We start from the raw sequence: 24,907 nt of genomic DNA, 5'->3' as shown, positions 1-24,907 counted from the left end.
AGAGCCCTTGTCCCCACACAGGGTCAGCTCTGGACAGCAAGCGGGAGGGGCTCAGACAGGGTCCCAGAAGTCTTAGCCCAGACTCTGGCCTCCAGCGTCATCTGTTCCTGGAGGCTAGGCCCTGTGCAGACCTAGCCACCCAGGGTGCTGGACACCCCCAACCCTGACTCCACAACTCAGGACCCAGCAGAGCCCCTGCACTCAGGGCAGCATGGAGGGGACTCATGAAGATGCAGAGGCCAAGCTCCCCAGGTGGGCTTGACACCCCTCCCCCTGGGGCTCCTCCTCAGGCCATTCCCTGGCATCCTGAGTCCTCTACACCACCCCCCCAAACCATGACCTGCATCAGGCTCCTCCTAGTGGTTCCCACAGGACACTAACCAGGCTGCGGCAGGTACACACTCAGCCCCCTGCCTTCTCCCACACTCTCCAGCCCCCAGCCCCACAAAGCAGGCTGAATGTGGTCCTCAGGCCCTGGGGCTTGGATGGGGGCCCCATGCAGAAGGCAGTGACAGCATCCTGGGACCAGGGCTGGGGCAGGAAAGGCCTGGAGGCTCCCAGTCTCCATGCAAGGGGAGGGGTGGTGAACTGGGCACACAGCCCAGGAAGAGATCCCCAGGCAGGCCTCTGCTGCAGCAGAGGTGGGGGCCGGGCCCTGGTATGGCAGAATCCACAGCTGTCACACAAGCCACACGCAGGCCACACTGAGTCACCTTTATTTCTCTGGGTCACACAGAGCTTGGGCCTCGGAGACTCTCCTGCGTGGGGGCTGCAGCTGCCAAGGGAGAGGCTGCGACCAGAACAAGCACTCAGGTGGGCCCCAGTGCAGGTTGGGATGTGCCCCGAGAAGTGAAAAGGTGTGAGAAACCCCAGGCCCACTCCGCCTGGCTCTGAGGCAGACGGTGGCAGGCTGGGCCCACCTCCTCTTTATGAGACCATCTTAGCATTTGGCAGAAAGTCCCAGATGAAGGTGGGGGACAGGCAGCCAGGGTCCACCTGGCCTCTCCTCAGCAGGGGGACCCCTGCAGGCAGCTGCAAAGGTAGTGGCCAAAGGTCAAGAAGATGAACTCTGCCCAGCCTCCTGCTGCCTGTGGCTATGGTGGGACAGGGCTGCCTTCCTGGTCACACTGGGCAGCAAGCGGCTGCCAGCGACCTCCCAGTCCCAGGGATGCCTTCCCTGCCTGGCAGCCCCTCTGCTGCAGCTTCCGGATGAGCTCCAGCAGGTTCATCTGCAGCATCAGCTCCTGGGATACAGAGGGGCCCCATGAGCATCAGAGTGACCCAGGCCCCTTTCATGCCAGCCTAGAGGTGCCAGGCAGTGAGCCCATGGGGCGACCATCCTGTGAAGCCAGTAATGGCCTGCCAGGAAGGCGTGGAATCCTAGCCTCTGTCCCCAGCAGGGCCACTCAGAATGGCATGTGGGAGGAGAGAAGAAGAGGGCCCTGCGGGCCTGGGGAGGGTAGGCAGTGCCCCAAGGCTGGCTGGCTCACCTCATGTAGGGAGTGGGCCTGGCCTCTGTGCTGGGAACAGCACAGAAACCCTTTCTGGAACCTCAGTCCTTCCACTTCACCCCCTATACCCTGAGCCTGGATTCTCAGGGACCAGCGGTGAAACCCCAGATGGAATGGGGTCTTCAGGGTTCAGGGGCACTTGGGCTAGGGCAGAGCAGGCCCAGGCACTGACCTGTGGGTTGGTGGTCACGTAGAAGCCAGCCACCCCTGCCTTCTCCAGTGTGCTCTGCTGGTCAGCCACCTTCCGGTCCAGCTCCAGGACAATCTTCCGGTCCATCGCCCGCTGCTCCTCACGGATCCGGTGCTCCACCGCCTGCCGTGGGTAGGGGATGGTGAGGGCGGCTCAAACACAAGTGCCTGCTGCCGTCCCCAGTAGCACCAGCTCTGACACCACCCATGCATCCTCACCACACCTAGGCCTCTCCTCGGCCAGCCAAACCCTGAAGTGGGGCTCCAAGGGGCTTCCACAAATGCCCCGACTTGGGGCTGCCTTGGGACTGCACACGCGTCTCTGCAGGCACCCCCTGCCCCATGGCTTGTTGGTTAAATGCCAGTCTCCGGCTGTCTCTGTGCTCCCTGGGAGAAGGATGGGCCCCTTCCTGGCTGGCTCCATCACCCCACCATTGCTCTTGTACCACCCCCCGAGGCCACCTGCTCTGCGCATGCCCCAACCCACAAGGAGCTGCTATGCAGGGGAGCACTGGTGGGCCTTCACCCTCCACCCAGCCCCAGCACACCTGGCACCCACAGGGAGGAGCCACCTGGTGGGACTCACTAGGCCTCCAGTGGCCCATTCAGGCCCAGGGTAGCCACCCACGCCTGAGCCCCCCTGCACCCCTTTGCTCAGCCCATTCAGCAGAGCCAGGTGGTACCCACAGGAGAGCTGGGCTGGCCACCCTGCCTGTGCCCCCAGTACCTCTAGTTCTCGCTGCTGAGCCGCCTGGAGCACAGGCAGGTTGTGGGGCCGGCAGGCCTGCTGGGCTTCCTGGTGCTTCTGCCGCAGCGCCTGCCTGAGCACTGGAAGGATGAGAGCCCATCAGCAGGCGGTGGGACTTGGCAGCAGCCCTCACCCATGGGCATCTGCCCTGCCCCAAGCAGAGCAGCCAAGCCAAAGGGGTGTCTGCACTGCGGAGGACGCCAAGCTCCTCCATCCTCCCAGGCCCACTGTCACCCAGGGCCTGGCCCTCCTCTGGCAGCAAGTCTCCAGGGGACTCCAGAAGGTGTGAGACACTCAAAGAGGGTGGGGTGGGGAAGGCTGAGTGGGGCCAGAGCTGCAGCCCCAGACCCAGGGCAGCTGGAGGAGGCGGGAGGGAGGAAGGCTGCAGTCTGAGGGCTTCAGGCCTCACATGGCCACAGGCCAGCAGTGCTGTGTGTGCTCTGCCCCATCGTCCATGGGACATGTACTCAAATGTCGGAGACCACCTCAGGCAAAGGCATGGGAAAGGATCCAAGAGGTAAAGAGACGGGACACTGAAGAACTGGCGAAGAGCATCTGGACTGGGCCTGAGTGTGGGGCCTCCGCATACCAGGGGTGCGGTCGGCCCCTCCACCCTCAGTGCTGCCCTTCAGGGTGGGCAGCTCCCTCCCCTATTTACAGCTCCCAGCCCTCCACAGCACCTGAGGGAGAAGGGTGGGCACAGATCTGGGAGGCCCAAGTTTGGGATGAGCCTGGGGTGCCATGAGGCTCCGGGCCAAGGAGTCTGTGTGGCTCTGAGGGGCTGACCTTCGGCCACCAAGCAAAGCTCCACGGTCCCTGCTGAACTGTGCATAAACACAGATGAGCGCAAACTGTCTAGTCTGAAGGGAATGTACAGAGGAAGCGATCACAGGACACAAAGTAACCACCATGGCAATAGGGAACACGCAGCACCCCACAGCTAGCACCAGTCACCAGTAAGTGACAAATGGCTACAGCTCCCCAGGAAGGAGGGGTCCCTGGCCACCAGAACACGGGAAACCCAACACTGTTCCTGGGAAGAGCCCTGATGCTTGCTGCAGCTCTTCTCAGGACACCCTTGAGGCTGCCCTGCAGGTAGCCTGGCTCCCGCTGTGCCTGCAGCCTTCCCCAATCTCCTGTTTCTTGGCATTCTGTACGCACCTCGAGGATAGCATTTATCACATGAAATATGTTTCCAACCAAGACCCCGAGACATCTCCATAACACAGGGAAGCAGCAAAATGTCATCTCCTTCACTCTACTGACAGCTACAAGTGCCAGGTCCACTGCCAGATTCCACTAGGTAGGCAACCAAAATGCAAGAAGAGAGCCACGCTGGCTGCCTGGGCTTAGACATGACCTTAGACATGACCAGGGAACACAGAGGAGGAGGAGCAGCCAGTCAGCCCGGCTGAATCAGCAGGAGAAGCAGAAAGTCAATGCAGACATGCCTGCTGCTGGTGGAACCAGGGCCTGGCCCAAGCCTTCTAGAGCACAAACGGCACTGGGCCCAGAGAGTCACTGAAACTCCTCATCCTGCTAGAAGGAACCAGAGCTCTGTGGAAAAATGACCGATTCTAGGACTGAGACAGAGAGAAGACAAGAAAAGACGAGCAGAACACGTTCCTGAACCAGAAAGCAGGGAAGTGCTCAAGGAATGATGGGGAGGCACCTAAAGGAGCCTGGAGAGCCCCCACTGGCCAAACATGGCACAGTCTGAGCATTAACAAATAACGGGCCATGCACTTCAGATTAGTAAACTGTATGCATTTTACAGTTCAATGAAAAATTTAAAAAAGACAATCACCCAGACATTTAGGGGAAGAAGTAATGCCAATTCTGCACAAATTCTTCTGGAAAACTCAAGAGGAGAGCACACTTCCAAACTCCTCATGTAAGACTGGCAAAAACCCTGACACCCAAACCAGATGGTATTCCATAAAAACTGCAGATCAAAGTTTGTCATGAATATGACAAAAACATTCTTCAAGATTTTAGCAAATCAAATCTGCGTACATAAAAAGGATACTACAGTATGACCAAGCAGGACGGAATTCAAGTGACTGTAACTCACGTAGTAACAGAAAATCATTCACCACGTAATCATCTCAGCTGCCAAAAATGGGTTTGCCAAAATCCAACATCCATTCTTGATAGAGACACACTAATCCTGGAGTAGACGGACATGCCTGCCCTCTGGGGAAGGGCACCGACAGAAGGAATTTTTGCCACATTAAACCTGCCTTTAATTAGGCTTTTTCCAGCAGTCCAGTTTACAGGAAACCCAGAGAGTGGAGAAGCAGGTTAAATGCACGAGGAAGCAATCTGATAGATCCAGAGCAGGGCATTCTAGAAGTAAAACACCCTGGAGACACCCAGAACGGTTAATTTCTCAGAGGGCTACCCTCTGCGGATGTGCAAGAGACTGCTCTTGTTTTAGAGAACTTGCTCCCAATCCAAGGCCAAGGTTAACCCCCCAGGTTGTCTGGAGGCATTCTTGGTTTTCAGTAGGACTAGGGAGGGTACCCCTGCCATCCTGCAATGCACAAGAGAGCATCTGACCATAAAGACTTACCCAGCCACAAATGTCAACATTCCTGGGCTGAAAATCCTTGTCTCCAGGAATGCCGAAGACTCTTGGTGAACTGGCCACGCTGTTACGTGTATGTATTTAGGGATATCAAGAACTACAGCAAAATGTTAACTATTGAACTTCTGGTGGAGAGCACGAGGGTATGCACTACACTATCTTTTCAGCTTTTCTAAATGTTCGAACTTTTAAAATAAGAAGTTTGGGAAAAATAAAACAGCAAAGGTGGAAATCTGATGGTGCAGGGGAACCCACCCTATGTAATTCGCAGGAAAGGGCTCCTAAGCCCACCAAGCATGCGGCTCAAGTGGGAAACTCTTCGGGTTTGGGAAGGTGTCATAGGGGATGGTGCTTAGGAATTTGATGTGCAACGGGTATGAGGCCCTACGAGGCGTGAGAGGGAACGGACCCCGAAGAGCGCTGCACAGCTGTCAACAGACCTTCAGCTACTGAGGGGCAACGCAGTCAGCGCCAGGCCAACCAAGCACCGAGGCCTAGGGCCGTCCTGCTTGGAAGGGGATGGGGCACGGGAAAGCCAGAGCAGGCAGTTTCTGCTAAGAAGGGGGGATGCGCAACTGAAAACAAAACTGTTTGGACCCACTGGTCACCAAAAAGGCGCTCAGTCTCCGCGCCCTTGATTCTGTCAATCTAAGGGACCTCTTCCGAACACTCCCAGGGAAGGAGCCGATCTGCACAGATACGAAGAGCGGCCGGGACCCGCCAACCCTTAGGAGGAGGCGCCTCATCCCGCTGCCCCGGCTCACCTCGGTGCTCGTTCTGTAGGCGCAGGCGCTGGTTGTACAGGCTCTTTTCGGTGAGGTGCTGGATCTCCAGTAGCCCCTGCACGATTTCGAACACGGTGCCGTCGAGAAGCGCCAGGGCCAGGTCGCTGAGCGTGGTGTAGGACAGGCGCTGCTGGAAGGAGCTGCGGGCAGGGGGTGCGCGGTGAGCGCCTGCGGGACCCAGGCCTGCTTAGAAGGCCGCCGCCCGCCCCTCCCGTGTACCTGGGCAACTCCTTCACCAGGCTCTGCAGCGCCGACAGCAGCTCGTAGTGTCGCTCTTGCTGCCGGGTACTGTCCGCCACCTCCTCCAAGGCGCCCGCGTAGCGGTCCATGACCTGGGCGCCCGCTAGCCGCCCGCTTCAGCGACGCACACCCCGATCTTCATCCCGAGCGCAGCACGCTCCGCCCCTTTTACGACAGTCACGGGCGCAGCGCGCTCCGCCCCTTTTACGACAGTTCCAAGCACAGCGTGCCCACCAGCCCCGCCCGCCTCTCCCTCCCCGCCGCGCGCCCCGCCCCCTGCTTCATTCAGAAGGAGGCGTGCCCAACCCCTCCGCGGAGGCTCTAAGGAGGGCTTCGCTCTGCCAGGGCTTGCTTGCATCTGCGTGCTCCCTGCGCGACCTTACAGGCGAGACTCCCTCGCCTGGATATTGCCGGACTTCAGAGAATCCCACAGGTCCTCGCTGAGTCAGTGCGGGCTGAGGTCCGGGCTCCGCGCCGGTGCGTCGCGGTGCCATCCAGGTCACCGGCCTCCCCCCAGAGGGAGGGGTCTCGGGCCGGAGCTCACAGGACCTGGGTCTGCGGCACCGTCCGGGGCGAGCAGTGGCGCCCCCGGGGATGAGACTGACAGGACCACCCTAGAGCCTCTGGGCCAGGACAGTCGGAGCCGCCGTCCCCATCTGGGCCTGCCGTGGTCGCCCGGGGCTGCCCGGGCTCCAGTCTGAACCCTCGACACAGACTGCGCTCTCCCAGCTACTCGGGACAGCTGCTTAGCCAGGGATGGTGGGGCTTCTGGTGTCTGGGGCTGAACCGGCAACGAACAGGCTTTAACAGGAGGGGTTCGGGTGGAGGAATGGCTCCAGCAAACGCCCTGCCAGAGCCGGGTCAGGTGGATGGGCATGAGGACCAGTGTGGCCAGACTGCGGAAGCCAGCCAGGGCGGGAGAGAAGGGCAGGGGGCGCGCATTGCAGAGGCTGCTGGGGGCTTGTCCAGAGAGCACCAGGGGACACGAAAGTGCTTGGGGACACAGACACGATCAGACTTGTATTTCACCAGGCACTCTTTAGCTGCTCATGGGGTGTCTGGGCTCTGCGAGATGACTCTGCTTTGACCGGGTCAGAAATTATGACTGGTTTCCAGAGAGAACATGGGTTAGTGATTAATTATGGCGGGGAGGGGTCATTGAGCCAACTGAGGTCCTACCTCAAGTGCCAGCGTGGTCTCTGGTTTTCCCCAGGATCTGTTTCCTCAGTCCCTGGCAGGATTGGCTCCCCTGCACCCTTTGTCTTTGTTATCTCTTCCAGCCAGAAGGGATCAGAAGTGAATAAAAACCGGAAGTGAATAAAGTGACAACAGAAGTAAATAAAGTGTCAACAAGCAGTCAGGCCACTGCCGTGGAGGGTGGGCTACAACCCAGAGCTGGTCATGTGCCGGGCACCCTGCCCTCCAGGCCCCTCAGAGTGGCAGGAGCTGGAGGTGGGACTCGAGCTTGTGGGAGGTAAGCCTGCAGCGAGTGGCCAAGAGCCAGCTGGGGCTGGGCCTGGTCATTGTCCCCTCCCCTAGAAGTTGTGGGTGGAATAAGTAGCTGGGTGAAAATATGTGCCTGAAGATTTTTACCAGTGTCCCTGTCCTCAGTCCCCCAGTCCATGCAGGGCATGTGTGTGAGATTCCTCAGCAGCACCAGTGCACTGCCTGTCAGTCTGTGTTCTCTTAGGTCCTGTTGAGGTCCTACAGGATTGCATACTGGAAGACATCAAGGAGGAGGAGATGCCCTCTGACCTGGTAAGATGCATTTCTTCATCTCGAGGAGAAATGTATTTTTCTGGGGCTTCTAGAATATCAAGTGAATATTAGTTTTGACTGCCGTTGTGAATCGGGCCTCTGTTGCTCATGGACTCCAGTGACTGTCACTGGAGTTTGGGAGTGTCATCCCAACTAATACGTGACACACTGGGAGGTTTTTAAATGACAGCATTGATTCTCCGCTGTAACACGTTGATTGATGATGTCAGTCACAACACGGCATCACTGACAAACTGATAGTGAGCATATTTCTCAGTAGCAACTTTTTCTTCTTGAAAAATAATTTTGTATTTCTCAGCCGACAGGGACCCTTGCTAAATATTTCAGGAAAACCCACTGCCTTTTCCACAAGCATCCTCTATGCTTTATTTGGGGGCCAGTGACTTGATGACTGTTTGACATCTGGTTTTCTAATGCCACCAAATGAATAAAAGTCTTGTAGAATCAGGACCCAGCATAATATCATGCTCATTGTTTTTTGTTTTTCTTTTTTTTCTCTTATTGCAGGAAAATTCTATTCCTGGACAAGAGCAATGTATGTATTCTTTTTTAGAAAAACAGCTTTATTGAGATGTAGTTGACATGCAAACAAGTTCACCCATTTAAAGTGGGTGATTCAGTGTTCAATGTTTTACTATATTTACAGGGTACTGCGAGCATGTCTACACTCTAATTTTAGAACCTCTTCATCCCCCCTCGAAGAAACCCTGTCAGTAGTCACTCCTCTGTTTTCTGCAACCCCCACACTCCTGGTTCTAGGCAGCCCTAATCCACTTCCTGTTTCTGTAGTACACTGCCTTTCTGTGTTAACCAGTTCTTAAGGTAACTATTTCACATTGATAAGGTGGCCCTAGCTAGAAAAGCCAAGGCTGTTTAATTTCGTTCTGCCCCTCCCTTTGCCTTTCTTCCACACCAAGGAGAATGGTCCAGCAGCAGCTCAGTCAAAACTACTATTCACTTGATATTCTAGAAGCTTGTCAACCACCATGCTTATCAACCACCCAACTCCATCCACTCCAGCCCCTGTCCACATTCCCCAAAGCTCCTTGTGAGATTCTTCAGCAGCACCAGTGCACTGCCTGTCAGTCTGTGCTCTCTGAGGTCCTGTTGAGGTCCTACAGGATCGCATACTGGAAGACATCGAGGAGGAGGAGATGCCCTCTGACCTGGTAAGATGCATTTCTTCATCTCGAGGAGAAATGTTTTTTTCTGGGGCTTCTAGAATATCAAGTGAATATCAGTTTTGACTGCCATTGTGAATCGGGCCTCTGTTGCTCATGGACTCCAGTGACTGTCACTGGAGTTTGGGAGTGTCATCCCAACTAATACGTGATAGACTGGGAGGTTTTTAAATGACAGCATTGATTCTCCGCTGTAACACATTGATTGATGATGTCAGTCACAACACCGCATCACTGACAAACTGTCTGATAGTGAGCATATTTCTCAGTAGCAACTTTTTCTTCTTGAAAAATAATTTTGTATTTCTCAGCCGACCGGGACACTTGCTAAATATTTCAGGAAAACCCACTGCCTTTTCCACAAGCATCCTCTATGCTTTATTTGGGGGCCAGTGACTTGATGACTGTTTGACATCTGGTTTTCTAATGTCACCAAATGATTAAAAGACCTGTGGAATCAGGACCCAGCATGACCTGATCCTCATGTTGTTTTTTTTTTTCTCTTGTTGCAGGAGAACCCTACAGCCTGAAATCACCACCGTAAGAATTCTTTAATAAAAAAAGAACAGCTAAAAGACACGTTTGACATGCAAAACAATTCACCCATGTACAGTGTGTGATTCAGTGTTTTTACTATATTTACACGGTTGTGCACCAATTTTTACAATCTAATTATACAATCTTTTCATTCCCCTTAGGAGTCACTTCTCTTTGCTCCCCAAGCCCACATCCCTGGCCATAGGCAGTTACTAATCTATTTTCTGTTTCTCTAGATTTGCCTACTCTGGCAATTTCTTTTTTAATTCAATTTTCATTTTAAGCTCGAAGATACATGTGCAGGATCTGCAGGATTTTTAATATAGGAAAAAGTGTGGCATGGTGGTTTGTTGCACCTGTCAACCCATCACCTAGGTATTAAGCCCTGCATGCGTCAGCTCTTTACCCCCATGCTCTTCCTGTCCTGCTTCCCCGCCAGCAGGCCCCAGTGTGTGGTGTTCTCCTCTCTTAACATTGCGCACATTCTAATACCACTCCCTTCCTAGTGACAAATCTAAGTGATGAGTAAGGGAAATTCTTTTGCTTTTGTCTGGAGAACCTCCCTGGCTTCAGGTTCCTGCTAGGTGTGAGGATCTGGGGTGTGGTGTGAGAAACAGATGGCTCCATGAAGAACTGTGATCATCCACTAAGGTCCCCGGAAATAGCCATATCTCTTAGATGGTGTGGGGTTTTGTGCAGGAGGATTGGGAGGTAGGTAGTAGTGAGTTAATATGTAGTGATCGTGAATGCGTCTGTCAATGTGCGTCTTTCCCCCTGAAAATATGGACTCACATGCACAGCACAGTACAAGTGTCATTTCTTTTGAATTCCTGGCCTATAGTGATCCTCTCACCTCAGCCTCCCGAGTCATGTCATTCATCTAGTAAAAAGGAAGGGAAAAACCCACAACAACCTACACTTCACATGAATCACCTCTTTCCTCTTTCCCCACAGGTGTACCTAAAGGCCAGTTTAATATCCTACTTGGTTATTGTGGGATGGAAAGGGCACAGAAAAGAAGGAATCCAGATTTTGACCTCCTGAATGAAAGAGGCAAACATAAACCCAGAAACGGGCCCCAATGTTGATGCTCTGTGTTATTCAACAGTGGCACATCTTATTTTCCCATAAGCATCCTCATGGTTTTTGGGATGCTGGCCTATGGCTCAGCCACTGTACCGCTTCTGGTTTTCTGACATTGCCAAGGGAATAACAGATCTATGTGAAGTGCACAGCAGGATCTCATCTTCGTAATGTTTTCTTTTGTATCATTGCAGATAACATCACGGGAGAGAATACACAGTAAGCACCATGAAGTAACTCACTTCAGGAGGGACCAACTTGCTGCTTGAGTATATGGAAACCTGATTCTGGGATCCTGTTGGGAAGGAGGATTGGGGGTCTCCTGAGAGAAAGTTACTTTGACAATAAAGAACTCTGGCCGGGCGCGGTGGCTTACGCCTGTAATCCCAGCACTTTGGGAGGCCGAGGCGGGTGGATCACGAGGTCAAGAGATCGAGACCATCCTGGTCAACATGGTGAAACCCCGTCTCTACTAAAAATACAAAAAATTAGCTGGGCCTGGTGGCGCGTGCCTGTAATCCCAGCTACTCAGGAGGCTGAGGCAGGAGAATTGCCTGAACCCAGGAGGCAGAGGTTGCGGTGAGCCGAGATCGCGCCATTGCACTCCAGCCTGGGTAACAAGAGCGAAACTCCGTCTGAAAAAAAAAAAAAAAAAGAATAAACAGGAGAGAAAGATGAAGAGTAGGAGGAGGATTTCAAATGCGAGCTTCACCTGATCCATTACTTTTCAAATGACCAGGCCTATCTCTGTAGCTGAAAATCACCTCAGATAGCGTTTCTGACATACAACCTCAAAGCTCAGCTAAGCAAACTTACAAAATCTCTCTGCTTTAACTTCATCCAGCCTCTTTCTCTCCAGCTTCTCCTCTGTGGTCATTGGTTATAAACATATTTATTGATACTTACTAATGCAAGCCAAAGAAATATGAAAAAAGTCACCTTTCCTCCAAAAGAGTTTGTAATCTAATGTTATAGCAAGTTATGTAAGCAAACAATTTTAAAAACCAGTGGTCAGGCCGGTGGCTCACGCCTGTAATCCCAACACTTTGGGAGGCTGAAATGGGCAGATGGCTTAAGCCCAGGAGTTTGAGACCAGCCTGGCAACATAGCGAGATCTCATCTCTACAAATGTTTTCTTGAAATATGCCAGGCGTGGTGGTGCATGCCTGTAGTCCCAGCTATTCAGGAGGCTGAGGTGGGAAGATCGCCTGTGCTCAGGGGTTCAAGGCTGCAGTGAGCTACGAATCACACCATAGTGCTCCAGCCTGGGCAACAAAGCAAGACCCCATCTCTAAAAATAACATTTAAAAAAACAATTGTGATCTTTGTTTTAATATTCCTGGAGTGTGATGTGTGAGGCAAGTGGGGGAGGGGGGCGAGTGCTGAAGATGAGGTGGACAGCGAGCCATCAGCATGTCAGTAACAGGGGAATCGGATTGCACACTGAAATTATAGTATTAGAATATTTGGGGTTTGTTCATATACATAATTTTACCAGTGGATTTCATACATTCAAATGTTTTCTTTTTGCATGCATTTTTTTCTTTCAGTTTGAAGAATTCTCCTTAGCACTCACTTCTTTTTTTTTCCTTTTCTTTTTTTTTTTTTTTTTGAGACGGAGTTTCGCTCTTGATACCCAGGCTGGAGTGCAATGGCGCGATCTCGGCTCACCGCAACCTCCGCCTCCTGGGTTCAGGCAATTCTCCTGCCTCAGCCTCCTGAGTAGCTGGGATTACAGGCACGCGCCACCGTGCCCAGCTAATTTTTTGTATTAGTAGAGATGGGGTTTCACCATGTTGACCAGGATGGTCTCGATCTCTTGACCTCGTGATCCACCCGCCTCGGCCTCCCAAAGTGCTGGGATTACAGGCTTGAGCCACCACGCCCGGCCCTTTTTTTTTTTTTTTTTTTTTGAGACAGAGTCTTGCTCTGTCACCAGGCTGGAGTGCAGTGGTGCAATCCTGGCTCACTGCAACTTCCACCTCCTGGGTTCAAGCGATTCTTCTGCTTCAGCCTCCCAAGTAGCTGGGACCACAGGTGCGTGCCACCACGCCCGGCTAATTTTTGTATTTTTAGTAGAGACGGGATTTCACCATGTTGGCCAGGATGGTCTCAATCTCTTTACCTCGTGATCCACCCGCCTCAACCTCCCAAAGTGCTGGGATTACAGGCGTGAGCCACTGCTCCTGGCCCACTTTTTTTTTTTTTTTTTTGAGATGGAGTCTTGCTCTGTCATCAGGCTGGAGTGCAGTGGCATGATCTCAGCTCACTGCAACCTCGGCCTCCTGGGTTCAAGCAATTCTCTTGCCTCAGCTACTCTCACTCTGTTGCCCAGGCTGGAGTGCAGTGGTGTGATCTTGGCTCACTGTAACATCCACCTCCCAGATACAAGCGTTTCTCCTGCCTCGGCATCCTGAGTAGCTTGGATTATAGGTATCCGTCACCAGCCCAGCTAATTTTTGTATTTTTAGCAGAGATGGGGTTTCGCCATGTTGGCCATGGGTGGTCTCGAACTCCTGACCTCAAGTGATCCACCCTCCTCAGCCTCCCAAAGTGCTGGGATTGCAGGCATTAGCCACTGTACCTGGCCTAGCATTTTTTTTTTTTTTTTTTTTTTTTGAGACGTGGTCTTTGTCTCCCAGGCTGGAGTGCAATGGCAGGAACTCGGCTCACTGCAACCTCCACCTCCTGGGTTTAAATGATTCTTCTGCCCCAGTCTCCCAAAAAGCTGGGGTCACAGGCAGGTCACCAGGCCTGGCTAATTTTTTTTTTTTTTTTTTTTTGATATGGAGTTTAGCTTTGTCACCCAGGCTGGAATGCAGTGGCACAATCGCAGTTCACTGCAGACTCTGCCTTCCAGGTTCAAACGATTCTTCTGTCTCAGCTTCCCAAGTAGCTGGGATTACGAGCCTGCCACCACACCTGGCTAAATTTTTTTTTTTTGAGACGGAGTTTCACTCTGGCGCCAGGCGCCAGACTGGAGTGCAATGGCGCAATCTCGGCTCACTGCAACCTCCGCCTCCCAGGTTCAGGCAATTCTCCTGCCTCAGCCTCCTGAGTAGCTGGGACTACAGGCACACGCCACCACACCCAGCTAATTTTTGTATTTTTAGTAGAGACGGGGTTTCACCATGTTGACCAGGATGGTCTCGATCTCTTGACCTCATGATCCACCCGCCTCGGCCTCCCAAAGTGCTGGGATTACAGGCTTGAGCCACCGCGCCCGGCCTTTAAATTTTGTATTTTTAGTGGAGATGGGGTTTCACCAAGTTAGTCAGGCTGGTCTGGAACTCCTCACCTGAAGTGACCTGCCAGCCTCGGCCTCTCAAAGTGCTGAGATTATAGGCGTGAGCCACTGCACTCGGCCTAGTGTTTGTTTTCAAATGGTGTCTTACTATGCTGTACAGGCTGGAGTACAGTGGTTATCCAAAGATGCAATCATAGGCCTGGCACGGTGGCTCACGCCTGTAATCCCAGCCCTTTGGGAGGCCAAGGTGGGCAGATCACCTGAGGTCAGGAGTTCGAGACCACCCTGGCCAACATGGTGAAACCCTGTCTTTAAAAAAAAAAAAAAAAAGATGCAATCAATACTTGCTGTATCCTTGAATTCCCAGGGCACAGGGGATTCTCCGGCCACAGCATCCTGAGTAGGTGGGACCTGCAGACGTGCCATTGCACTCAGCTCTGTGTAACTAATCACCACATTTTAAGATTATTTTCAGGCCAGGCACAGTGGCTCACGCCTATAATCCCAGCACTTTGGGAGGCCGAGGCAGGCGGATCACGAGGTCAAGAGATTGAGACCATCCTGGTCAACATGGTGAAACCCCATCTCTACTAAAAATACAAAAATTAGCTGGGCATGGTGGTGCGCATCTGTAATCCCAGCTACTCGGGAGGCTGAGGCAGGAGAATTGCTTGAACCTAGGAGGCTGAGGTTGCGGTGAGCCGAGATCGAGCCATTGCACTCCAGTCTGGGTAACGAGAGTGAAACTCCGTCTCAAAAAAAAAAAAAAATTATTTTCAAGCCTTTCGTATATACTTGGTTTTCTATTTCTACTTAGTTTCTCCACTCTTTAGCGATTTCCATAATCCTTTTTGGGGATTGTTTTCCCCATCCTGATTTTTTTCCCCTTGCATTGTTATCAGGTTTTTCGTTTCCATTTTCATATCACCAAGTTCCACATACCTCTTCATTTGCACTTCTTTTCTTTTTTTTCTCTCTCTTTTTTTTTTTTTTTTGAGACTGAGTCCTGCTCTGTTGCCTGAGCTGGAGTGCAATGGTGGGATCTCTGTTCACTGCCACCTCCACCTCCCAGGTTCAAGCGATCCTCCTGCCTCAGCCCCTTAGTAGCTGGGATTACAGGCATGCGCCACCATGCCTGGCTAATTTTGTATTTTTAGTAGAGACAGGGTTTCTCCATCTTGGTCAGTCTGGTCTCAAACTCCCGACCTCAGGTGATCTGCCCGCCTCGGCCTCCCAAAGTGTTGCGATTACAGGCGTGAGCCACCGTGCCCAGCCCACATACCTCTTCATTTCATATGGCATCGAGCTATGTACTGTATAAGTGAAACCACACAGGTATTTGTTCACCCTTTTTCTTTTTTTAATTTTTTTTGAGAGAGAGTCTCACTCAGTCACCAGGCGCCAGGCTGGAGTGCAGTGGCCTGACCTAGGCTCACTGCAACCTCCGCCTCCTGGGTTCAAGCAATTCTCCTGCCTCAGCCTCCCAAGTAGCTGGGACTACAGGCGCGCACCACCACGCCCAGCTAATATTTTGTATTTTTAGTAGAGACGAGGTTTCACCCGCCTCGGCCTCCCAAGGTGCTGGGATTACAGGCATGAGCCACCGCGCCCGGCCTTTTTTTTTTTTTTAGAGACGGAGTTTCACCATGTTGGCCAGGATGGTCTCCATCTCTTGACCTTGTGATCCGCCCACCTAGGCCTCCCAAAGTGTTGGGATTATAGGCGTGAGCCACCGCACCTGGCCAGCATTCACTTCTTGTAACACAGGTCTGGCGGTGGTGAACGCTCTAATCTTTTATTTGTCTGGGAAAGACTTTATGTACTCTTCATATTTGAAAAGACGTTTTTCTAATACAGAATTTTTTTTTTTTTTAATTAAGATGGGGTTTCACCATGATGTCCAGGCTGGTCTTGAACTCTTGACCTCAGGTGATCCACCCATCTCAGCCTCCCACAGTGCTAGGATTACAGGCGTGAGCCACCGCGCCTGGCCCTCTAATACAGTATTCTTAAACGACAGTGTTTTTCTTTCAGCACTTTCAAAATGTCATCCCTTTCCCTCCTGAGCTGTATGATTTCCATTGAGAAATCGGTTGCCAGACCAACTGGAGCTTCTTTATCTGCTATTTGCTTCTTTTCTCTTGCTGCTTTTAGGACCCTTTCTTTGTCCTTGACCTTTGAGCGTTTTGTGATTATATGCTTTTTGGCAGCCTTATTTGGGTTGAACTGTCTGGTGTTCTCTGACCTTCTTGTACTTGGGTATTTGTCTCTTTTTCACGTTTGGAAAGTTTTCTGGGTTTGTGTTTGGTTTTGAATCAGCTTTCCACCCTTTGCTCTTGCTCAACTCCCTTTTGTGTGTTTTTCTTTGTTTGTTTGTTTGTTTGTTTTGAGACAGAGTTGCTCTGTCGCCAGGCGCCAGGCTGGAGTGCAGTGGCGAAATCTCAGCTCACTGCAACCTCTGTCTCCTGGGTTCAAGCAATTCTCCTGCCTCAGCCTCCCGAGTAGCTGGGACTACAGGTATGCGTCACCATGCCCAGCTAATTTTTTGTATTTTAGTAGAGACGGGGTTTCACCATGTTGACCAGGGTGGTCTCGATCTCTTGACCTCGTGATTCTCACACCTCCGGCTCCCAAAGTACTGGGATTACAGGCGTGAGCCACCGTGCCTGCCTCAACTCCCTTTTGAACACCAAGAATTCTTAGATTTGGTCTTTTGAGGTAATTGTCTATATTTAGCAGACAATTTTATTTTTATTTTTATTTTTATTTTATTCTATTTTATTATTATTATTTTTTGAGACAGAGTCTTGCTCTGTTGCCAGGCTGGTGTGCAGTGGCGCACTCTCGGCTCACTGCAACCTCCACCTCCTGGGTTCAAGCGCTTCTGCCTCAGCCTCGCGAGTAGCTGGGACCACAGGCATGTGCCACCATGCCCAGCTAATTTTTGTATTTTTAGTGGAGACAAGGTTTCATCATCGCCAGGATGGTCTCGATCTCTTGACCTCGTGATCCACCCACCTCGGCCTCCCAAAGTGCTGGGATTACAGGCGTGAGCCACCGCGCCCGGCTTAGCAGACAATTTTATTGCATTTGATTCTTTTTTTTGTTTTTGCTCCTCTGTGTATTTTGTAGAAGCCTGTCTTTGAGCTTGCTGGTTTTCTCCCTCTACTTGATTCATTTAGCTGATTGAGACCCTCTAATGATTTTTTTTTTTTTTTGGAGATGGAGTCTCACTCTGTCGCCCAGGCTGGAGTGCAGTGACACCATCTCAGCTCCTGCAGCCTCCGCCTCCCGGGTTCAAGCAATATTCCTGCCTCAGCCTTCCGAGTAACTGGGACTACAGGCTCAGGCTGCCATGTCTGGCTAATTTTTTTTTTATTTTAGTAGAGACGGACTTTCATCGTGTTGCCCAGGCTGGTCTCGAACTGCTGAGCTCAGGCAATCCACCTGCCTCGGCCTCCCAAAGTGCTGAGATTACAGGAGTGAGCCACTGTGCCTGTCCATGAATTCTTTAGTTGAGTGAATTTATTTCTCAACCCCAATATTTTTGTTTGATTATTCAAAATTTCAATTTCTGTGTTAAATTTTTCCTGTAAATTACTGAATTACTTTTGTATGTTACCTTGGAGAGCACTGACTTTTCTCGAAACTGCTATTTTGAATTATTGGTCAGAGGTTCGCATATTGTCTCGTTAGGGTCAGTAACAACTGGTTCCTTGCTTTGTCCATTTGAGGTCAGCGTTCTCCTCTTTGCTGTTGTTTCCTGTGATGTGAGTCTTTGTCTTTGCATTAAAGGATTTGTTATTTGTCTTCTCTGTCTGGCTTGTTTCGGTTTTTATCTGATATGTTTGCTTGGAGTTTTTTGTTGTTTTTTTTTGAGTGCACAATAGTTTTGTTATTTACAAATACACAGCAGTCCTTCAAGTTTTCAAGTTTCATAAAAAGGAGGAGGGGTGGGGAAAGGAGGGAAAAAACAAAAACAAACCGACGAACCAAACAGAAAGGAAAAAAAAAGAAAAACCAAACACGGAAGAAAAATAATAAACCACATTAAAAACACAACCGTATCGCTCCAAAGACGACAGAGTTGACAGGTTCACACACGGTTTGCGGTATGTACATCGATTACAGAGGTGGCGACGCAGGGGCCAGGGGTTCACACTCGTGTTTTCGCTTGTGAGAGGCGCTCGGCCACACCCAGCACCCATGTGTGCCAGAGCACACGCGCACACGCACGCGCACCCCATGCACGGCCACATGCACAGACACGCCTGCCGGCAGTAGGCGCAGGGAAGCGCGTATCACCAGCCCGCGCCCTCCTCTATGTAATAATCAGGGTGGTACCATCAAAGAGGCCGGGGTCCAGGGGCTTCCGCTGCTTCCCTCTGGCGAAGACGCGGGAGATGGAGCCGAATCCCATCTTCTCTTTCTTCTTTTTCCGTTTTTGGTCTTCAAGATCCTCTAGTGACTGTACAATAGGGTTGTGCAGGTTCTTCGGAACTGGGCCGGGACTGTCGCCGTTGCAGAGGGAGTGCGTCCGGTGTCGAGGGGAGTCGATGTCGCTGGGTGTGGACGACCTTCGGCGGCAGATGCGTTGGAGATGACGGAGGGCTGCCGGGAGTGGCAGGGGCTCACCCTGACCGCTTGCCGGTCCGCAGGGTGAGGGGGGTGTGAGTGGCAGAGAGTCTGTTGACTCTGCCGAATGGCTGCGGTCAGCGGGAGGTCCCCCTGCACCACCCGCTCCTGGTTGCCATGAGCATCGTCTCGCCCGGCATGGCGAGGGAATGCCGTTTGGGGACGTCCTTGGTCAGCGTGGCTAAGGACTGCTTGGCCATGGCCAGCTCGGCCTCCAGCTCCTTCATCTGGTTGTCCTTGAGGTCCAGCTGGGAGCGCAGGGCCGCGGCGTGGTGTGTGGCCTCCTTGGCTTGGCGTCGCAGCTCCCACTTCTCGCGCTCCAGCAGGTCCTTCTTCTTGGCCAGCGCTTTGACCGCGTCTTCGCTCTCCTTGCCGTGCTGCTCATAGCTGCGGATGAAGTCGCGGAGCTGCTCCTCGCGACTCTCCAGCGTGGCATGCATCTGCTGCATCTGGCTCACCAGGTCCGTCTTCTCGCCCTTTAAGCGCTTCCGGTCAGCTTTCATGGCCTGCAAGGCTTCTTTGGCTCTGGCTAGCTCCTGCTCCTTCTGGGCCAGCTGGACCCTGAGCTCGATGGCCGAGAGGACCTCGGAGGACTTGCCGCCCTGTGACTCCTCCAGGTCCTTTGCCAACATCTCCTTCGTCTGCCGGAGAAGGTGAACTTCCTCCTGGAGCCGCAGCACCTCTTCCCGCAGGAGCACCGGCTGGCTGCAGTCGCCATCGGCTCGGACCCGGGGCGCCCTGGCACGGGGCCGATCGCCGGGCCCCGCCGCGTCCACGCACGGCTCGCAGGTTGCAGGTCCCGGGGGGCGCGCAGGAAGGCGCCGGCTCTCCCTGCGCTGCCAGCTGGCAGACGCGCTCCCACGAGCCCGAGTCGGCCGTCCGCATGCCAGGTGCCCCGGGGGCGCTGCCCGCGGCGGCGCGGCGGGCTCCGACGGCGCACGCTGGGCTCACAGCCCCAGGGGTCACCGCCGCATCGGGGCGCAGCCGAGCGCCGCCCCTGACGCCCGCTAGGCCGCCCAGGCGCCCCGGACAAGGGCTCTCCGTCCGGCCGGACGCCGGGCGGTCCGCGGCCGCCGCACGCGAGGAATTCGGCAGCCAGAGTTTTTATTTTTAATTTACCTGTTGATTTATTTCTTTATTTCTTTTTTTCCAACTAGGTCACCGCCTCCTTTTTGACACTAGATGGCGGCATAAGCCAGGTTTGCCTGGGTGTAGAAAGCAGTTAAATGCAACCCATTGGGACGAGGGAGGTCTCAAAGGGGACATTCAGTAGTGTGGGAAGGATGGTTAGGAGTTGTGCCCAGGGGACCGCTGAAACAAACCTACCACGTGCTGCTGCTGAACAGCCACGCTGATTCGCTGTCTCCTTCAGCCAAGTTAGAGCAAAGGGTCCAGGGCTGGAGACGATCCTGTTCTTCCCCTCTGTCTCTGGCTGTCCTCTGAGATATTTCTCCTTTCAGGCAAACTAGTTGCTTTCTGTGGGTTGAGTTAGGGACAGGTCTCCTGTCAGTGAACCCACGATGGTGGAGAAGCTGGTTGGCCATCTCGATCTCATTTTTCCAGTGCAGAATGCATGAGTCAGGGAGTTTTCTGCACGCTTGAGTGGGGCGGATTTGAGGGAGGGGGATCATGGAGATAGAAGTCTGAGTCTCGACCGGGCGCAGTGGCTCACGCCTATAATCCCAGCACTTTGGGAGGCCGTGGTGGGTGGATCACTTGAGATCAAGAGTTTGGGTGAAACCCCCCCTCTACTAAAAATACAAAAAGTACCCAGGTGTGGTGGCACACACTTGTAATCTCAACTACTCAGGAGGTTGAGGCAGGAGAATCACTTGAACCAGGGAAGCGTAGGTTGCAATGAGCCATTGCACTCCAGCCTGGGTGATAGAGGGAGATGACCCTGTCTCAAAAAACAAAAACAAAAACAAAAAAACAAAAAAACTTGGCCGGGCGCGGTGGCTTCCACCTGTAAACCCAGCACTTTGGGAGGCCAAAGAGAGTGGATCACGAGGTCAAGAGATATGGAGACCATCCTGGCCAACATGGTGAAACCCCGTCTCTACTAAAAATACAAAAGTTAGCCGAGCGCAGTGGTGGGCACCCGTAGTCCCAGCTACTTGGGAGGCTGAGGCAAAAGAATTGCTGGAACCTGGGAGGCAGAGGTTGCAGTGAGCTGAGATCGCGCCTCTGCACTCCAGCCTGGCAACAGACCAAGACTCTGTATGGAAAAAAAAAAAACAAAAACTTCTTTAAGTGTGATTCTCTTGACATCTTCTGAAGTTTTTTCAACTGTGCCCCCAGGGACTGTCTCATCCTCACATTTGAGTTCTGGGACAAGGCTGGTGAGGATCTCGGTGCTGTGTGTTTCTGGTTTTCCGCTGATGAAGTAAACCCAGCTTACTTCTGCAGCACCCTAGTGAAATTTTGATTGAGAAATATTCTGCATATGTTTGTATATGTTACTTCCTTCTCAGTGATCATTAGTCTCTAGCCATGTGATTGACAAGGACTTTCTCGTTGTTCTGTACCCCTCACCACCTCATTCTCTTTTCCTCCCGTAAATAGGAATGAAAATTCTCAGCCTCTCATTCTATGGACTCATCTCATATTATTTCTCCCAACATTATTTCTAGTCCGTCACCTACAGTCCTCTTCTTTTTCTTCAAATCTCAATGTACTTTTTTGTTTGTTTGTTTTGAGACGGAGTCTCACTCTGTTGCCCAGGCTGGAGAATAGTGGCACAATCTTGGCTCACTGCAACCTCTTCTGGGTTCAAGCGATTCTCCTGCATCAGCCTCCTGAGTAGCTGGGATTACAGGCACCCGCCACCAAGCCTGGCTAATTTCTGTCTTTTTAGTAGAGACAGGTTTTTGCTCTTGGCCTGGCTGGTCTCGAACTACTTGTCTCAGTGATCTGTCCATCTCAGCCTCCCAAAGTGCTGGGATTACAGGCGTGAGTCACCACGCCTGACCAATGTACCCTTTTAAAAATATATAAATTTAGGCTAGGTGTGGTGGCTCATGCCTGTAATCCCAGCACTTTGGGAGACCGAAGTGGACGGATCATGAGGTCAGGAGTTCACGACCAGCCTGGCCAACATGGTAAAACCCCATCTCTACTAAAAATACAAAAATTAGCTGGGCATGGTTGTGGGCTCCTGTAGTCCCAGCTACTGGGGAAGTTGAGGCAGGAGAATCGCTTGAACCCGGGAGGCGGAGATTGCAGTGAGCTGAGATTATGCCACTGCACTCCACTCTGGGCGACAGAGCAAGAGTCTGTCTCAAAATACATATGTATATGTATGTAAATGTAATTGCTATTCCTGCATGTAATTATTCTACTCTGGCTTCATGTAACAGGAAGCCCCCTAGCCTGAGAGCTAAAAACTTCTAACTTCTTTACCAAGCACACCGTCTGGCTGTCTTTACCCTGGGCTTTGCCACTGACTACATGCATGGCCTCAGTCACATAATTTCTCTATCAGGGCCTCAGTGTTGTGGCTTGGTTGCGTGGTGGTGGTGGTTAGGGTTAGTTTTGTCAATGCCAAAACTCTTACAAAAAGTTGATGAGATTTATGAATTCTTTTTCCAGAGAAAAAGCACACTCAAATAAACATTTTTCAAATGATTTCCAAGTGTTTACAAACTTCCTAGATTCTGTCTATGGACTTCAGTTTAACATTCCTTGGACTGGCTCCCCATCCTTTTCTTTAAATAGCTCTCTCTGGCTCTAACTCTAATTCCTCTTAGAAATAAAAATAGAAAAGGAACAATTTCACCGGGCGTGGTGGCACGTGCCTATAGTCCCAGCTACTTGGGAGGCTGAGGTGGGAGGGTCGCTTGAGTCCAGGAGTTCTGGGCTGTGTAGCGCACTATGCCGATTGGGTGTCCGCACTAAGTTCGGCATCAATATGGTGACCTCCCGGGAAGGGGGGCCACCAGGTTGCCTAAGGAGGGGTGAACCGGCCCAGGTTGGAAACGGAGCAGGTCAAAACTCCCATGCTGATCAGTAGTGGGATCACGCCTGTGAATAGCCACTACACTCCAGCCTGGGCAACATAGCGAGACCCCGTCTCTAAAAAAAAATAAAAGAAAAGGAACAATTTTTATCTCCGCTAAGAACGCACCTCTGAGAAAAATGGCACTGACATGTCTCAGCCACATTCTGAAAATCAGGATTCTGGAAAGTCTTGTGCTCTAAGACAAGTGATTAGGCAAGAAAACTCTATACATCTGTTTATTTGCCCCTTAGAAATCAAAGCTAATCACTTGTACAGTTTGGTGGCATTCTCCCATCAGGTAAGAGGCGTCCATCTTTCAATCTCCATAAAATGTAACTGATATATTTAGCAACTTGGAACTCTCACTTCTGGTACATTTAGTGGGGAATATTGTGTTGAATTTAATAGATATGTTGTTCCTAAGATTTTTTTTTTTTGAGATGGAGTTTCGCTCTTGTCCCTCAGGCTGGAGTGCAGTGGCGCCATCTCGGCTCACTGCAACCTCTGCCTCCTGGGTTCAAGCAATTATCTGCTCAGCCTCCTGAGTAGCCAGGATTACAGGTGCACACTGCCACACCTGGCTAATTTGTGTATTTTTAGTAGAGATTGCTTTCACCATGTTGTCCAGGCTAGTCTTAAACTCCTGACCTCAGGTGATACGCCCACCTCGGCCTCCCAAAGTGCTGGGATTACAGGCGTGAGCCACTGCGCCTGGCCTTGTTTTGTTTGAGACAATGTCTCATTCTGTCACCCAGGCTGGAGTGCAGTGGTGTGTTGTCAGCTCACTATAGCCTCAACCTCCCAGGCTCCAGCAATCCTCCCACCTCAGCATCCTGAGTAGCTTGGACTACAGGACGCACCACCATGCCTGGCTCATTTTTGGTAGAAATGAGGTTTTACCATGTTGCCCAGGCTGATCTTAAACTCCTGGGCTCAAGTGATCCTCTCGCCTCAGCTTTCAAAACCGCTGGGATTACAGGTGTCAGCCACCACACCCAGCCCACATTTTTATTTTGAAAAACAATTAAGGACTGGCTAAATGAGAATTACATTGGAAACACCATTGTGAACTATTCACTTTTTAAAAGCATAATTTTTCTTTCTTTTTTTTTTTTTTCTGAGACGGAGTTTTGCTCTTGTTACCCAGGCTGGAGTGCAATGGCGCGACCTCGGCTCACTGCAACCTCTGCCTCCTGGGTTCAGGCAATTCTCCTGCCTCAGTCTCTCGAGTAGCTGGGATTACAGGCACGTGCTACCATGCCCAGCTAATTTTTTGTATTTTTAGTAGAGACGGGGTTTCACCGTGTTGACCAGGATGGTTTCGATCTCTTGACCTCATGATCCACCCACCTTGGCCTTCCAAAGTGCTGGGATTACAGGCATGAGCCACCATACCCGGCCCCATATATATGTTTTAAAAATTAAATTTAAAAAAACTGTATTTCGTCCTGTTGAAGACACTCATTTTCTACATTTTAAAATTCCTAAAATTAAGCCTTATCTTTCAATGATGATGCCTTTGGATGAGATATGGTAACTACAGCGCAAAGCAGCGTTGTGTCCGGAGAGGGTTGCAGAGTTTATAGCAATTAGAACATTGGTCCAAGGTCAGGCTGCACGTTAGACGTACCTGGAAAACTTTCAAAATACTTACACTCAGACCCCACTGCAGACCAACTGAATCAGCATGGAAGGGTGTGGCAGTGCACTCGTATTTCAAAAAGCACCTCATGGGATTCTAATATGTAGGCAGAGTTCAGAACCAGAATAGCAATTTCGAATGAGAGTACATATTACCCTGAGGTTACATTAAGACTTTCCAAGAGGCATGCCTTGGAAAGTTTAGGGCACAGATCAGTAAACTAGGGCCTATGGCCCAAGTCTGTCCTGTCTGTTTTTGTAACCTCCAGGGAGCTAAGTTAGTTTTGCAGTTTCAAATGGTCAGGGGCAAAAAATCAAAAGGGAAATAATATGTTGGGACAAATGAAAATTATACGAAATTTAAGGCTGTGCGCGGTGGCTCATGCCTGTAATCCCAGCACTTTGGGAGGCCGAGGTGGGCGGATCATGAGGTAAAGAGATCGAGACCATCGTGGCCTACATGGTGAAAACTTATCTCTACTAAAAAATACAAAAAAATTAGCTGGACGTGGTCACACGCGCCTGTAGTCCCAGCTACTAGGGAGGCTGAGGCAGGAGAATTGCTTGAACCTGGGAGGTGGAGTTTGCAGTGAGCCAAGATTGCGCCACTGCACCCCAGCCTGGCACCTGGTGACAGAGCGAGACTGTCTCCAAAAAAAAAAAAAAGAAAGAAAGAAATTTAAATGTAAGTGTCCATAAATAAAGTTTTATTGGAACTCAGACACAGTCCTTTGTTCATAT

The 24,907-nt window shown here is 51.4% G+C and overlaps 1 protein-coding gene and 1 pseudogene across 1 annotated transcript; both read right to left on the bottom strand.

Moving 5' to 3' along the window:
* Positions 1 to 700: 700 nt before the first annotated feature.
* Positions 701 to 6,217, bottom strand: DGCR6L (DiGeorge syndrome critical region gene 6 like). The gene is made up of 5 exons (XM_012454227.3): positions 6,043 to 6,217; positions 5,803 to 5,963; positions 2,428 to 2,528; positions 1,684 to 1,824; positions 701 to 1,244 (listed from the first exon to the last, which is right to left on the bottom strand). Exons 1-5 carry the CDS (start codon positions 6,150 to 6,152, stop codon positions 1,095 to 1,097), a joined length of 663 nt encoding a protein of 220 aa, XP_012309650.2. The 5' UTR covers positions 6,153 to 6,217; the 3' UTR covers positions 701 to 1,094.
* Positions 6,218 to 18,191: 11,974 nt separating this feature from the next.
* On the bottom strand, positions 18,192 to 19,410 carry LOC105718425 (kazrin-like; annotated as a pseudogene).
* Positions 19,411 to 24,907: the final 5,497 nt, after the last annotated feature.

The sequence above is a fragment of the Aotus nancymaae genome, unplaced genomic scaffold (genome assembly GCF_030222135.1).
Source record: "Aotus nancymaae isolate 86718 unplaced genomic scaffold, 86718_ANA_hifiasm-v0.15.2.pri h1tg000049l, whole genome shotgun sequence".
Classification (NCBI taxonomy): Eukaryota; Metazoa; Chordata; class Mammalia; order Primates; family Aotidae; genus Aotus; species Aotus nancymaae.
The sequence above is the reverse complement of the archived record's forward strand: the minus strand, read 5'-3'. Positions and strand labels throughout refer to the sequence as shown.

Coding starts and splice junctions, on each gene's coding strand:
- DGCR6L (XM_012454227.3), bottom strand. CDS start 6,152: ATGGACCGCTACGCGGGCGCCTTGGAGGAGGTGGCGGACAGTACCCGG. Junction 2,529..5,802: donor CCTACAGAACGAGCACCGAG/GTGAGCCGGGGC, acceptor TCATCCTTCCAG/TGCTCAGGCAGGCGCTGCGG. Junction 1,245..1,683: donor ACGTGACCACCAACCCACAG/GTCAGTGCCTGG, acceptor TCTGTATCCCAG/GAGCTGATGCTGCAGATGAA.